This window comes from Gigantopelta aegis, chromosome 4 (genome assembly GCF_016097555.1).
Source record: "Gigantopelta aegis isolate Gae_Host chromosome 4, Gae_host_genome, whole genome shotgun sequence".
Classification (NCBI taxonomy): Eukaryota; Metazoa; Mollusca; class Gastropoda; order Neomphalida; family Peltospiridae; genus Gigantopelta; species Gigantopelta aegis.
Genome location: NC_054702.1, coordinates 102,370,426 through 102,383,403, shown reverse-complemented (window position 1 = coordinate 102,383,403; position 12,978 = coordinate 102,370,426). Strand labels below are relative to the sequence as shown.

At 36.6% G+C, this 12,978-nt stretch overlaps 1 protein-coding gene across 1 annotated transcript; it reads left to right on the top strand.

The window, feature by feature from the left end:
- The first annotated feature begins 1,337 nt into the window (after positions 1 to 1,337).
- On the top strand, positions 1,338 to 11,116 carry LOC121371621. Its single transcript, XM_041497646.1, has 4 exons — positions 1,338 to 1,481; positions 5,274 to 5,574; positions 7,272 to 7,430; positions 8,480 to 11,116. Exons 2-4 carry the CDS (start codon positions 5,391 to 5,393, stop codon positions 8,659 to 8,661), a joined length of 525 nt encoding a protein of 174 aa, XP_041353580.1. The 5' UTR covers positions 1,338 to 1,481; positions 5,274 to 5,390; the 3' UTR covers positions 8,662 to 11,116.
- Positions 11,117 to 12,978: the final 1,862 nt, after the last annotated feature.

The window sequence follows — 12,978 nt, the reverse complement described above, 5'->3', positions numbered from 1 at the left end:
AATCCCTTTCAGTGAACCCATGTGTCTATTTGTCGTTTCAGCCAGTGCCCCAAGACTTGTATATTAAAGGTCGTGGTATGTGCTATCCTTTCTGTGGGAGTGTGTATAGAACAAAAATTACTTGCTACTAATTGAAAAATGTAACAGGTGTCCTCTCTAAGACTATTTAACAGAATTACCCAATTTTCTACATCCAATAGCCTATCAATGTCCGCTAGTGGTGTCGTTAAACAAGAAAACCCCTAACGTTTCTTGCAATTTTTCCATGCATACATGTTAAATCCTGATTAGGTGCCAATAATTACCCTAGATCAACCTCTGTATGCCATTGTTAACCGAATTGGTGGGACATGGCCAGCAAAATCACGATGAATACAATTTTATTGTGTTCTTTGGTGCTCTTCATACTGATATGACAGCCCTTAAGGTGGTAGGGGATCTACTTGATGGCAGTGGTTGGACAGATGCCCTTGTACAGCCTGGAGCTACCTCCGCAGTTAAGCAGCTTCTTTCTTAAAAGCTACAAATGTAACACAGTCGTAAAGCTCATCAAGCCACAGCTTGTAGTCTGCACATACTCCTGTAAAACGCATATACATGGTACAGCAGCAGACTTGTAGAAGACAAGCATCTGATGTAAATCAGAGTGGTGCACTATCAGAGCTAAAACACGTCCCCAGTTTTTGTTTTGGTTCATGGTTCTTCAGCTGAAAGTGTCTTCAATGACAGAGGAAAATCACTACACTTTTCCACTACACTTAGCAGCAAGGATGTCTTTTATGTATGCATTTTGTCATAAACAGGACGGCACATTGGGTCACCGAGTCATTGGGGCGCTGGTTGGTACGAGAGAAAATTAAAGGTCTGCCAAGGAGATTCGGTCCGTCGACCCAAGCATCTCTACCGACTGAGCTAAATCCTGTCCAAAAGGTTAAAGTTTGTTTGTTTAACGGCACCACTAGAACACATTGATTTATTAATCATCGGCCATTGGATGTCAAACATTTTGTAATTTTTTACATAATAATATAGTTATGAGAGGAAACCCACTACATTGTTCCATTAGTAGCACGGATATTTTATATGCACCATCCTACAGACAAGATAACACATACACGTCCTTTGATATACCAGTCGTGATGCATTGGCTGCAACAACAAAAAAATAGCCCAATGGGCCCACCGACGGGGATCGATCCCATGCTGGAAAATAATAACTAAAAGAGTAATTCGTTCAGAGTTGTTGCCCCTGAGAATTATGTGACTGGTACTAGATACCTTATTTTGTAATTGTATTATTACAACGGTTGTAAAGCGTAACTCGCAAACAATGCCAAGCGATGTTGACACGGCTAAAACTTTCAAGTTGAGGGGGGATTTTCTAAATGTTATCAGACATAATATTATATCACAATAACTTAGTCCTAAAAGAAAATACAAATGAAGTAAAACCAACAGAAGCAAACATCTGAGCGTGTTGAGGTCGGTTTGTAATCACTGCCATTTATTTAATGATTAAAATTAGCAGTCTTCTACATCATGTAATACCGTCATACAATTTCGATCGACATATGTTTTCGATACTTTGTTTGTAACTGCATGTATCGCGAGATTATGCGAGATATTACATCACTATCAGCTTAAACATAAACAACGAAGTGTCTTTTACCTCACAATATTAAAAATGCTTCAAGTCAAGCTGTCAACTTTATGTTTTAATTATAATACCATAAATAGTGTGCATGTTATCAGTTTTTTGTAATGCAATATTTTGGTACGAATGAAATGTCTCACATAGCGAAATCCAGGTATCACAAATCCCTGCAAAGTTATCGTCTGCAACACTGACATCTGACCTGCTAAAGTTTGACGATATACCACGTGATCATTACACTGAACAATAAAATTTATGGAAGGCTGGTTGGGTTACCTCTTATGTCATTCACAGCAAAGATCGTTTCGGTAATTTCTGGTGGGGGCATGTTTACATGTGCATTTATATTTACTACAAATAAAGGTGGTTTGGTGGAATTCGATTTTTTTAAAATATATAGTTCTGTATCTCTGTCAGAAGGTGACAGTCTGAATTTAGGTGCCGTTGATACGTATAACAAGAGGATTAGACATTAGCCTATGACAAAAACATAATGTAAATATGTTTTAAGTGAACACTGTCTATTGGTCTGCAGATTATTCAATATTTTTTACAAGTTACAAACATTATATGATTTTATTTTCAAAAGAAGATTTTGATGTAAATTATTGCACGGAGTATAGACCCTTCACTGCCATAAAAAGGACAAAAATAGACAGCCAATGAAACTATCGAAAACATATGACGTTTGTGAAAATATAGCGGAAACACCTGTACGACTTAGCAGCTAGTGTTTTTGGAGGAATATTTGGTGCTCATGGGAAATTATCACTGTTTTTCACAATAAACTAATGTGACTTGAGAAAGGTAAAGTAGTATTGTATGTACGAAGTATTGTTTTTATTATATTTTAATTTTTTGCTTATCGTATCGAAAACATATGATTATGATCAGACTCAGTAGTACATGATGATGGTCATTTCGGCCCCGGTGACAGGCTAAGGGTGACTAAGAATTTTTCAAAGTCAAAGGTAGTCCGTTAGGCGACTATCGAGTTTAGGGTCTGGCAAGTATGGTACTAGCTAAAAAAAGAAACACACTGAAGTGACTGATAAAGTTATACTGAAAACACACCACGTCTATGACTCTATCATCTGTGTTTTCCCAAACTAGCCTACAGATCTCGCAGCAGAAGACCACAGGCACTTGACACACAGATTAGTATACATGAAAATTAAAGGAGGGCGGCCGCGCGGCACCACACCCTTCAAAAAACCCAACAACAATAAAAACAAAAATTTAAAAAGGGGGGGGGGGGGGGTGAGGGGAGTTGGTTGACTTTGTGGAAAAACATACTTCTTATTTTGCCTACAAAAAAGTTTATATGAAATACAAGCAGACTCGTCTTTTAATTGAACCGGAGATGTTATCGGTCTGACATTCATGGGCAGTTCCGGTTTTGCTGAACCGATCAAAGTTTTAATGAAGATTTTAAGATATACGAAAAACAATAAGGATGTTTGTAAAGTGATCCCCTAATATCGGATACATTTTTTGTTATTTCCATCTTCATCGAATGAATCGATCGCTGTGATAAAATAGTATCGCCAACTGATAAAAAGTTTCATTTTTGTACAGACGGTGTATATATTATTTGGCACCCAAGATAAATTATTTTAATGATAAACACTACCACTTCCGTTGTTTTTATAAGTGGTGATATCCTCCCAAAATTAAACGTTTATAATATTTTATAAAGAATTGCTGAATAAACAGAATTATGGAAATGATAGAAAGTAAAAATCATCAGTTAAAACTAATTATATCTGCAATTGAGGACAAAATATCAGACGATAGTTAGTGGAAACAAAAGACAGAATGACCGTTTTGATCACGTGACAAATTTGGCGCCAAATAAGTGAGTTTTCTTTTCAATGGGAGATTGCCGAATCCGTAAAAAATAAAAATATTTTCATTGCTCAAATAAAATATAACTTTTCTTGTTTGTATTAAACATACAAATGGATACAGGTATGGGACAAACTAGAGACTGTTAAAAATTACGTTGTACGGTAACTGTCATAAATGTGCATTTGGAAATAGCAGAGATAGGTGCTGGAAAATAAAGAGGGGTGCAGAAAAATAAAGGAGGGTGGAGAACATAAAAGGAGGGCGGCAAAATGCAATAGCGGGGCGGGCCGCCCTGCTTAAATGGGGCAGCGAGAACACTGTATATCGGTAAATTTGTTATATTTCTGCAATATTTTGCTCATACTCTATTCTAGTTCTCGTAACGACCATGAAAGGGCCTGCAGATGGATGAAATTAATATTTATAAAAAAAAATAAACAAATTTATTGGTCAATCAGGTTGTGGTCTTTATGAAACTAGTTGAACACCCCCCATCTTACCGTAGTACAGAATGAACTAGAATCATGGCATGATCAATTTTAACCAAGGCTAACCAGAGTACTCTGCAGTTCGATAGCTAAACAGACATTTGGATGGTTATACATGTTCGCTCTTTCAGCCAGAGATAATTCTATAGCAAAAACACCAAATTGCTGCCTTCATCTAGGTAGGTCGATGACGGTCACAAATCGCACCTTTGTTTTGGCCTTATAGGTAGTACTATACCAAATAACTTCCGGCTGGGTCAAAGTTTGAGGTGCACCCAACTTTTGATAGAGAAGTGAACACCACAAGTCCTGTGATTGGTTATAAATGTGAGTGTGTTGGTTGTAAAAAATAATAGTTTCATCTGGGTAAAATAAATGTGCAATTTTATTTCATCTAGTAAAAAAAAGTACTCGAATTTTGTGCGAAACTAGGGTAGTCATAGACGCTACCCGTTATCTCAGAAACGAGCAGCTTGACCCCCATTTTTTTCTGATTCACTTTAAGTGTAAGGGGTGGTAGTATTTATATCCATGGCGTTTATGTCGGTTGATACGTTGCAGATAGGAGTTTCAGCCGCATATGTTACTATTGTTGTCTATGGGATTTGATTTGGTAGTATACACCCTATAGCACATATTCAGTGCATAATAAAAAATATTATGATTTTGTCATTTTATTTAATTAAACTATACTGGTTGATTAATTAGCCATCACTCGATCATGCAAGTTCACAATGACCTTGACCTTGACAATAATCTCTGTACATGGCTCTGAATGGAGTTTGAATCAAAGTTAGCACTGAAGAAAAGTTGGTTTTGGCCTATAATTCATACTGTAAAGATTTCAATAATTTCTTTTTACATGGTATTTGACTTGCCATATACAACTGCTCTTAAATATGGTATTATATATAGGCAACCTGAACGAAGATTTTAATAGCAATTTATTTTTATATTAAAAATAGCATGTGCCAATAGTGGGTTAATGTCTTTAGTTTCCATTAACATTGTTAATTTTTTATGTATGAAATTCTGAAAACTCAAATTTGTAAAGAAGTTGATTTTTATTGTCATTTTGACATATTTATAGGGTGCTAAGTTATATTTTAGACAAATTTGTAGTTTTATGTTGTGAATCATGTGATATTGAACAAAATGTTCCCTGCATGATATTGTAGCACCAATATTTCAGTAATATCATATTACTCTTATAAAGTTGATACATATTTTTTTTTAATATATATTAACCTTTTTTTGTTTGTTTTAAATGGGTGTTCACAGATGTGATCAAGAACAGATCAAGAACACAGCTCAAGCAGTAGTGTTCAGCAGTGGCTAGCAGTTTACTATTCTGTTTTGTGCAATGCTATGAAAGGGGGATCCATGTGACACGGATAAATGCATTCCACAGAAGTGAAGGCATTGTACCTTGTGGTCCCAGCCAACATTCTGTACACCCTGGCCGCAGTGACAGATGCCTGGTTCGAGCTCCCCCCTCACGCGTCCTACGGCTTGTGGTGGGTGAACTTCTGTGATTACCTCTCCTGTCAGATCATTCTGGCTTTCCATTCGGAGGAACCAGGTATGTGGTTTTGCTTGGGGGGGTTTCTAGACCAGCTGAATTATAGTTATAGGTACCATTAATATTATCAGTGCTAGATGCAATCCATGCTTAGTATGGAAAAGTTTAGATGGGGTGTGGTTGCCTTAATTAAGCTGGACTTTCTAAAAATAAGACTATCATGCAGATAACCAGCCCTCATTAGCTGAGGCTATATACAGAGCCTCCATGTATATTGCCACTTCGGTGCTAAGTAAAAAGGACGGCAGCTTCCATTGCAGTTTATTTATGGAATTCATCTTGGTATGCAGTATTTAGCACGATGTTTGTACGGTAATGCACCACAACTGGTATATCAAAGGCCGTGGTATATGATATCCTGTGGGATGGTGCATATAACAGATCCTTTGCTGATTGAAAAATGTACTTATGCCATATGTATCAATTATTATACAACTCATCTCTAAATGTGTCGATCCCTGTCAATGGGCCCTATGGGCTATTTCTTGATCCAACTAGTGCACTATGACTGGTATATCAAAGGCTGTTGTTTGTGCTATCCACTCTGTGGGATGGTGCATATATAAAGATCCCTTGCTACTTACGGAAAAATGTAGGTTTCCTCTCTTAGACTACCATATATTGCTGTGTATTAGCCGACTCCTTGGATAAGCCGACCTCTTAGTTTGACCCTAAATATCTAGTACAAAATCATTGGCCTTGTTTATAAGCCGAAGTCATCTTTTGTCCAGCTGTATGTTGTATCGATTTCAATAATACTGTCAACAAATAGACTTGTGCTTTTCTTGTTCATTATATTTGTTTTCCATTTAATTATTACAAACACGGTAATCGTGATCGCAATCAATGTGGCAATGCTAACATCTACCATGCCGTGAAAAATAATTTAGAACTGATAAAGCATAACAGAAAAATCAATAATTCAAGCTGTAACAACATATCACTACACACAAGTAATTAATTTATTCACTGGACAGCAAAAAGTAAAATCGTTGAGGCATATTTAATCCCTTACCACACACACACACAGAAACAAAAGATCATGCAGTCCGTGACTGCAGCTGTTCACTGTATATAGTATGGTCATGTGACAATAGTGGGAGTAATTATTGTCCTGAAATTCATGTTATGTTTTTTCAGTCGGTAATGTTAATAATGAGCTTAATTTATTTATGACATCACTTTACAGTTTAATGCATCCTCCCAACAAAACAATAATATTAAAAATATAATACTTGTTTGAAGAAAAAACACCGTTTTGTATCTTAAATTTGCTATATGAAAGACTGGTCGCAGCACAAATGTCAAAATTACTAAATGTTTGAATTACCAATGTACTCTAGTGATGTTGTTAAACAATACAAATTTTAAACTGTAAATGTGAGGCTTAATACATATAACGTCTTGTGTATTATATATTTCTGAGGGCTCTTACTGACTCGGGAATTCTATTTGACACACACTGGCAAAGAGCTAAAGTCTTAATGACACATGGTCACACATCCAATACTTGTGTATTATGTAAATTAGCCCAGTACTCTAAACTCTCGAACCTAGCAGTTCTAGCCCATTTAATAATTTTAATTTACATGTATATATACCTAATTAATACAATTAAGAAACAAAAAATGAAATATATACAGTTTTCTGTTTTGAAATTAAATGTGTTAAATATGATAATGATTGTTTTGTTGCAGGTTGGTATCACGTGTTGCAGGTGTTGAGTCTGTTTGGATGGGCCAGTCTGTTACTGTCTCTGCTGATGCTCTTATCAACACGATTTGACAAGTGTTTACCAAAGAAGTTAATGACCAACCAAAGAAACACGACTGTAGCAGCAGTTTGCCTATTTTCAGGCGAGTTTCTTTAGCAGCCCTCTACACTGCAACCAATTTTTTCATTTGGCGACTAAAATATTTCATATTATCTATATTAAAAATACAGATAGGCACCTTCTGGCTCCTAGTTGAAAAAGTTAACGTGGAGGCCTGTTTAGGAAAGTTCATGTAAAACATCTGGTATTTAATGCCTATAAGTTAAGCATTTGTAATATAGACACTTTTAAGCTGACAGTTATTAAAGCTAACTGTAAATGTTGCATTTATACTTTAAGAGTACAGGCCTTCAGATTTTACGGAAACAATCGTTTCCGGTACCGTGTCGGTAAACTCACGGAAACCAAATTTGGTTTAGTTCCCATGATCACTATATGAGTATGACTATTCAACAAAAATAAAATATATATTATATAATAATTTTTTGAAAACAGTTTCCGATGGGTTTTCATGATCAAAAGGAACGGAGCCTATAGTGTTTCCCATGAAATTTGAAATCCTATCACCTGAGAGTAAAAGATTGCTTGACTTTCAAACGAAGCATTTGATTTTGACAGATCTAAAAATGGAGAGGCCCCAGCCCTTCCAGACAAATATATGTGTAGAGTTAATGTAGAATCATGGCTAGTTCACAGTTTAATTGTTCCATGACCAAAGATCATCTTATTGTGCACTATTCTGTCTGCATGTTCTTTTAAATAAAAAAAACACTGTGACATAAGGAGTACCTTCTCTCACTGTCACAATAACTGTATATATGTTACTTAGAAATTTAATAGTGGCTGATTTAATGCATTTGTCAGTAATATGCTGGAATATAATTTTACCTAATGAAAAATATGTTTAGATAATTTCAATAAGTTACCTCCATTTGATACCAAAACGTAAAATTTTGGTTCCTGCTAGATTATACTACTTTAATTCAACTTTTCTATTTCAATTTATTAATGTTAGGAAAATTTCTATTCCAATATCATATTTACTATTTTGTAGAAATCTGTTTTCTTTATATGTCATGTATATTTCAAGTCTGAACAAAATAATAAATCAAATTTGTTTATTATACACAGGATTTTCCATCTCGTCTAGTCTTGTGATGTTCTATACCAAACTGGATGAATCCAGTCCGAAGGCTCACCCGCAGATTTCCTGGTCCGCTGTGTTGGCTGGAGTGTCATGTATCTGTCAATTGTTAACTGGGATGTTTCTGATGCAGGCTCCATCACTAACAGTCCTCAAACTCACCGGTTAGGGTGTGACAGTCCTTAAACTCACCGGTTAGGGCTGACAGTTCTCAAACTCACCAGTTAGGGCTGATAGTCCTCAAACTCAACGGTTAGGGCTGACAGTCCTCAAACTCACGGTTAGGGCTGACAGTCCTCAAACTCAATGGTTAGGGCTGACAGTCCTCAAACTCAACGGTTAGGGCTGACAGTCCTCAAACTCAGCGGTTAGGGCTGACAGTCCTCAAACTCACCAGTAAGCGCTGACAGTCCTTAAACTCACCGGTTAGGGCTGAGCTCACAAACTCGCTGGTTGGTGCTAACGGAAAACAACAACTGAACCATTCTTAAAGCATTTAGCTCATCATATACTGTGAAACTGCTCTGAAGCGAATACACACAGTACCAAGTAACAAGTCTGGTTTTAAACTCGCAGACCCTAGTTTCAGCACGTGAAAATGGACACTAAGTTTGGTCAGTCTACAAACTTGTAACACATCTGTATGAAGTTACAATAAAGTGAAACCAGAGTCTGTAACTTTGAAACAGGCTAGAGCTTGTCTCTATAACCGTTATTTCTCAGAAGTTATTGGAATAATAGGAATTATGAAATATACATTTCGCAGTATAACCAGAAACATTTGGATGTACGGAAATGGATAATCTAAACAATAAACTTAAGTAATGTTCCATTTCGATCATCAAAACTGAATCAAATAATGAAAAATATGTGGTAATCAAGTGGTTAAAAACTAGGGTCTGTCACTTTAATGGGTATCTGGCTAAGAGAGGTTCTGTCTTCTACTATCTAAAAATGGACTAGAAAAAAATTCAGATTTTGAGGGAATTCCAGGTTACTAAGGGTCCCTTTTAGAGATTTTATTGTATTATGTTTCCAAAGGACAGACGAAGGGCACAGAAATATGAGGCAGTCACCAAGGGTGAACTTGAGAGGGCTCTGGCTATGGTATGGGAGTTGGCAGCAAATGCCATTTTATGCTGTCGACTCACGCAAAAGGGTTTTTTTTAATTATTATTTTTGATACATATCTGGTTTTGTACGGGTCATGGATATCCTGAGAAGTCACAGAAATTGTAAATGTCAAATGAAGCCTGGTAAATCATGAAATTTTGAGTTGGGTTAATGAAAGTTGTGGAAAATGAAAACTGACAATCTGAGGGTTTTTTTTCTCAAAAATTTAAAATAGCACAAGAGATTGGCCATTTACCTTAAAATGTAGTAAATTATTAGATTTAATAAGTCATTGTAGTGAAAGTTCATGTTTTGCTTCTAAGACATTTTGTTTCTAATACATTTTAAAAAAAGGAGTGAAATGACAAATGTTCTAGAAAAAATGAAATATTTTATAAATAATAAAACATTTTAGTGAAAGGTTTGACAGCATGAAGGCAGTAGATGCAAAACATAAACATTCATTCTTGTGTCCTTATGTCAATGATTGCAAAAATGGAAAATGTCTCAAAAAACGTAACTAGTATTGGTTTTGTAAATTATTATATGTAATATTGTGTCTGCTTGTTGGAAATGTGATGTTATTTGTTTTTAAGTATCTACAATACAAGAACTGGCTTGCTCAGAATGTTATAAAGCTTACAAGTCTGTCTAAGAGAAGTAGTAAGTGATTTTTTTTTAATGTTGATATTTATATTTTAAAATGTGTATTGTCAGATAAACCAAGCAATGTTTTACAGCCATTAAATATACTTGTATGTATATGTTTTTGTTTCTTGGTGGGTTTTTTTTACTTTTAGAAGAGATATGGTCTCATAAAACCTTACTGAATATGCCAACTATACTGACTTTTTATACGATCGTCTTTGACTTGGTTGTATTATGGTATTGCGTCTGTCACTTAGCACATACATAGTTCTGTCCATAAACGTTTTGTTTCTGGGGCCAGGGGCAGATTATGCTTTAGGTAAGGTTTTTTTTTTAAACAATATGTAAATGTTTATAATTTGAAATTAAACATTTTACATGGACATCAATTTAGATCTACGTGGTGGGGTTGGGTTTTTTTTTAGGCGTGCAACTGGGAAACCCTCATAATCCGCCCCTGGGGGCATATATTTCTTATCAATTCATATAGGATTATTAAACCTTGTAATATATATGCAAGTACACCTTGGGATGACGGTGTGTCGCGTACGGGCATATGTACCTCACGAGTACTCTTGTTAAGTATTATTTTGACATGAATTGTGTTTGTGATGTGTGTTATTGTGTTAATGATCTATATGTACATTATTTGTTTCATAAATTTTGTTTTAAAAGGTGTTGACAACTTGACATAAAAAAAATTAAGGAAGGCATAAATCAAATACTCGATTATCTAAACAAAGGTGGATGTTTTACCTGCATGTGGTAAAAGCTGGTACCCGTGTTGTTAAGTTTGAATAGTTAAATGTTATATAATGTGTTAGACCTCAATAGCAACCTTAATATAAAACAGTATTCCAATACACTGTGGTAGATGGTTTGTAACCTTGCAATGTTCGCAAGAAAAGTGAAATGAAAGACGAGGAAAAGATTATTTGTTTGAGGAAATGTTTTATTTAACTACGCCCTCAAAAACATTTTATTTACGGTTATATGGCGTCGGACATATCGTTAAGGACCACACAGATATTGAGAAAGGAAACGTGCTGTCGCCACTTCATGGGCTACTCTTTTCGATTAGACAGACAGGATAGCACATACCACAGCCTTTGATATACCAGTCATGGTGCACTGGCAAAAACGAGAAATAGCCCAGTGGGCCCACTGACAGGGATCAATCCCAAACTGACAGCGCATCAAGCGAGCGCTTTACCATTGGGCTACGCCCCTCCCGCTTATTCGTTTAACGACATCTGAACCTTTACAAATACATGTATTTGGTAGATGTTATATATTTTTTCTTTTAATTATATTTTCCTTGAGAATATGACTCGAACCCTAAGCAACTTAACTCACCACAGTCTATACTCCCTCCACACACACACACACACCCCTAACATTTTGTAAGAAATCATGTGGGGAAAACGTTTGTTCTATCTTATAGAACCTCAGCTCCTGTAGTATTTTTGCTCTTTCAAAAATGACCCATTCCTAGTTCAGCCAGCAAACGTTTCACTAACGTTCGTGAACCGTTTGGTTCCCAACGTGGCCATTTTGTTTACCGTGAAACGCACAAACCAGTCGGCGGACGTTTTTCCGCTATTTTGCTTGAACGCAGCTCAGGCCTATGTTCAGTCAGCGAACATTTCGCTAACGTTCGTGAAATATTTGACTGGTTCCCGACGTGGCCATTTGGTTTACCGTAAAGCGCATAAACCAGTCTAGCGGACATTTTCCTGCTCAGTCTGGCTAAATTCAGCCCTGGACCGAGTTCAGCCAGACCGAGCAGAAAACGTCCGTTAGACTGGTTGGGAACCAAGAAAATAGTTCGCGAACGTTTGATGACTGAACCTGGGCTGATGTCTGGAATACGCATTCCTTCTATAATTTTGTTTATATTATATTCTCAAAATGTGTAGACCGACAACATGGACATGGGTACTACAGCTAACTGAAAGAAAGAAATGTTTTATTTAACGACGCACTCAACACATTTTATTTACGGTTATATGGCGTCAGACATATGGTTAAGGACCACACAGATTTTGAGAGGAAACCCGCTGTCGCCACTACATGGGCTACTCTTTCCGATTAGCAGCAAGGGGTCTCTTATTTGCGCTTCCCACAGGCAGGATAGCACAAACCATGGCCTTTGTTGAACCAGTTATGGATCACTGGTTGGTGCAAGTGGTTTACACCTACGCATTGAGCCTTGCACATAGTTAAGGACCACACAGATATTGAGAGGGGATACCCGCTGTCGCCACTTTATGGGCTACTCTTCGATTAGCAGTAAGGGATCTTTTATATGCACCATCCCACAGATAAGATAGTACATACCACGGCCTTTGATATACCAGTCATGGTGCACTGGCTGGAACGAGAAATAGTCCAATGGGCCCGCCGACGGGGATCAATCCCAAACTGACCGCGCATCGAGCGAGCGCTGTACCACTGGGCTACGTCTCCCCTCGATCGACTTAATTAATGTTTTTTAGTTCAACTTGGTTTGTCTCCCTTGGTAACGCGTTTGCGTGAATTCTAAATAGGTTCGGGACATGCTGTTGTGGAAATGTTTGCAGACTTAATATTCTAATATGCAATTTCCACATAAAACATGCTAATGTAGCTAAATGCCAGTATATTAAATATGTAAATGCCAGTATATTAAATATGTAAAGCTAACATATACTTTAACTGGCGAATACTTGTCAAAAAACAGGTT

Bases quoted from the DNA above. Each gene is read 5' to 3' on its own strand.
- LOC121371621 (XM_041497646.1), top strand. From the start codon at position 5,391: ATGCATTCCACAGAAGTGAAGGCATTGTACCTTGTGGTCCCAGCCAAC. The intron at 5,575-7,271 runs GTATGTGGTTTT...GTTTTGTTGCAG, and splicing joins TTTCCATTCGGAGGAACCAG to GTTGGTATCACGTGTTGCAG. The intron at 7,431-8,479 runs GCGAGTTTCTTT...TATTATACACAG, and splicing joins AGCAGTTTGCCTATTTTCAG to GATTTTCCATCTCGTCTAGT.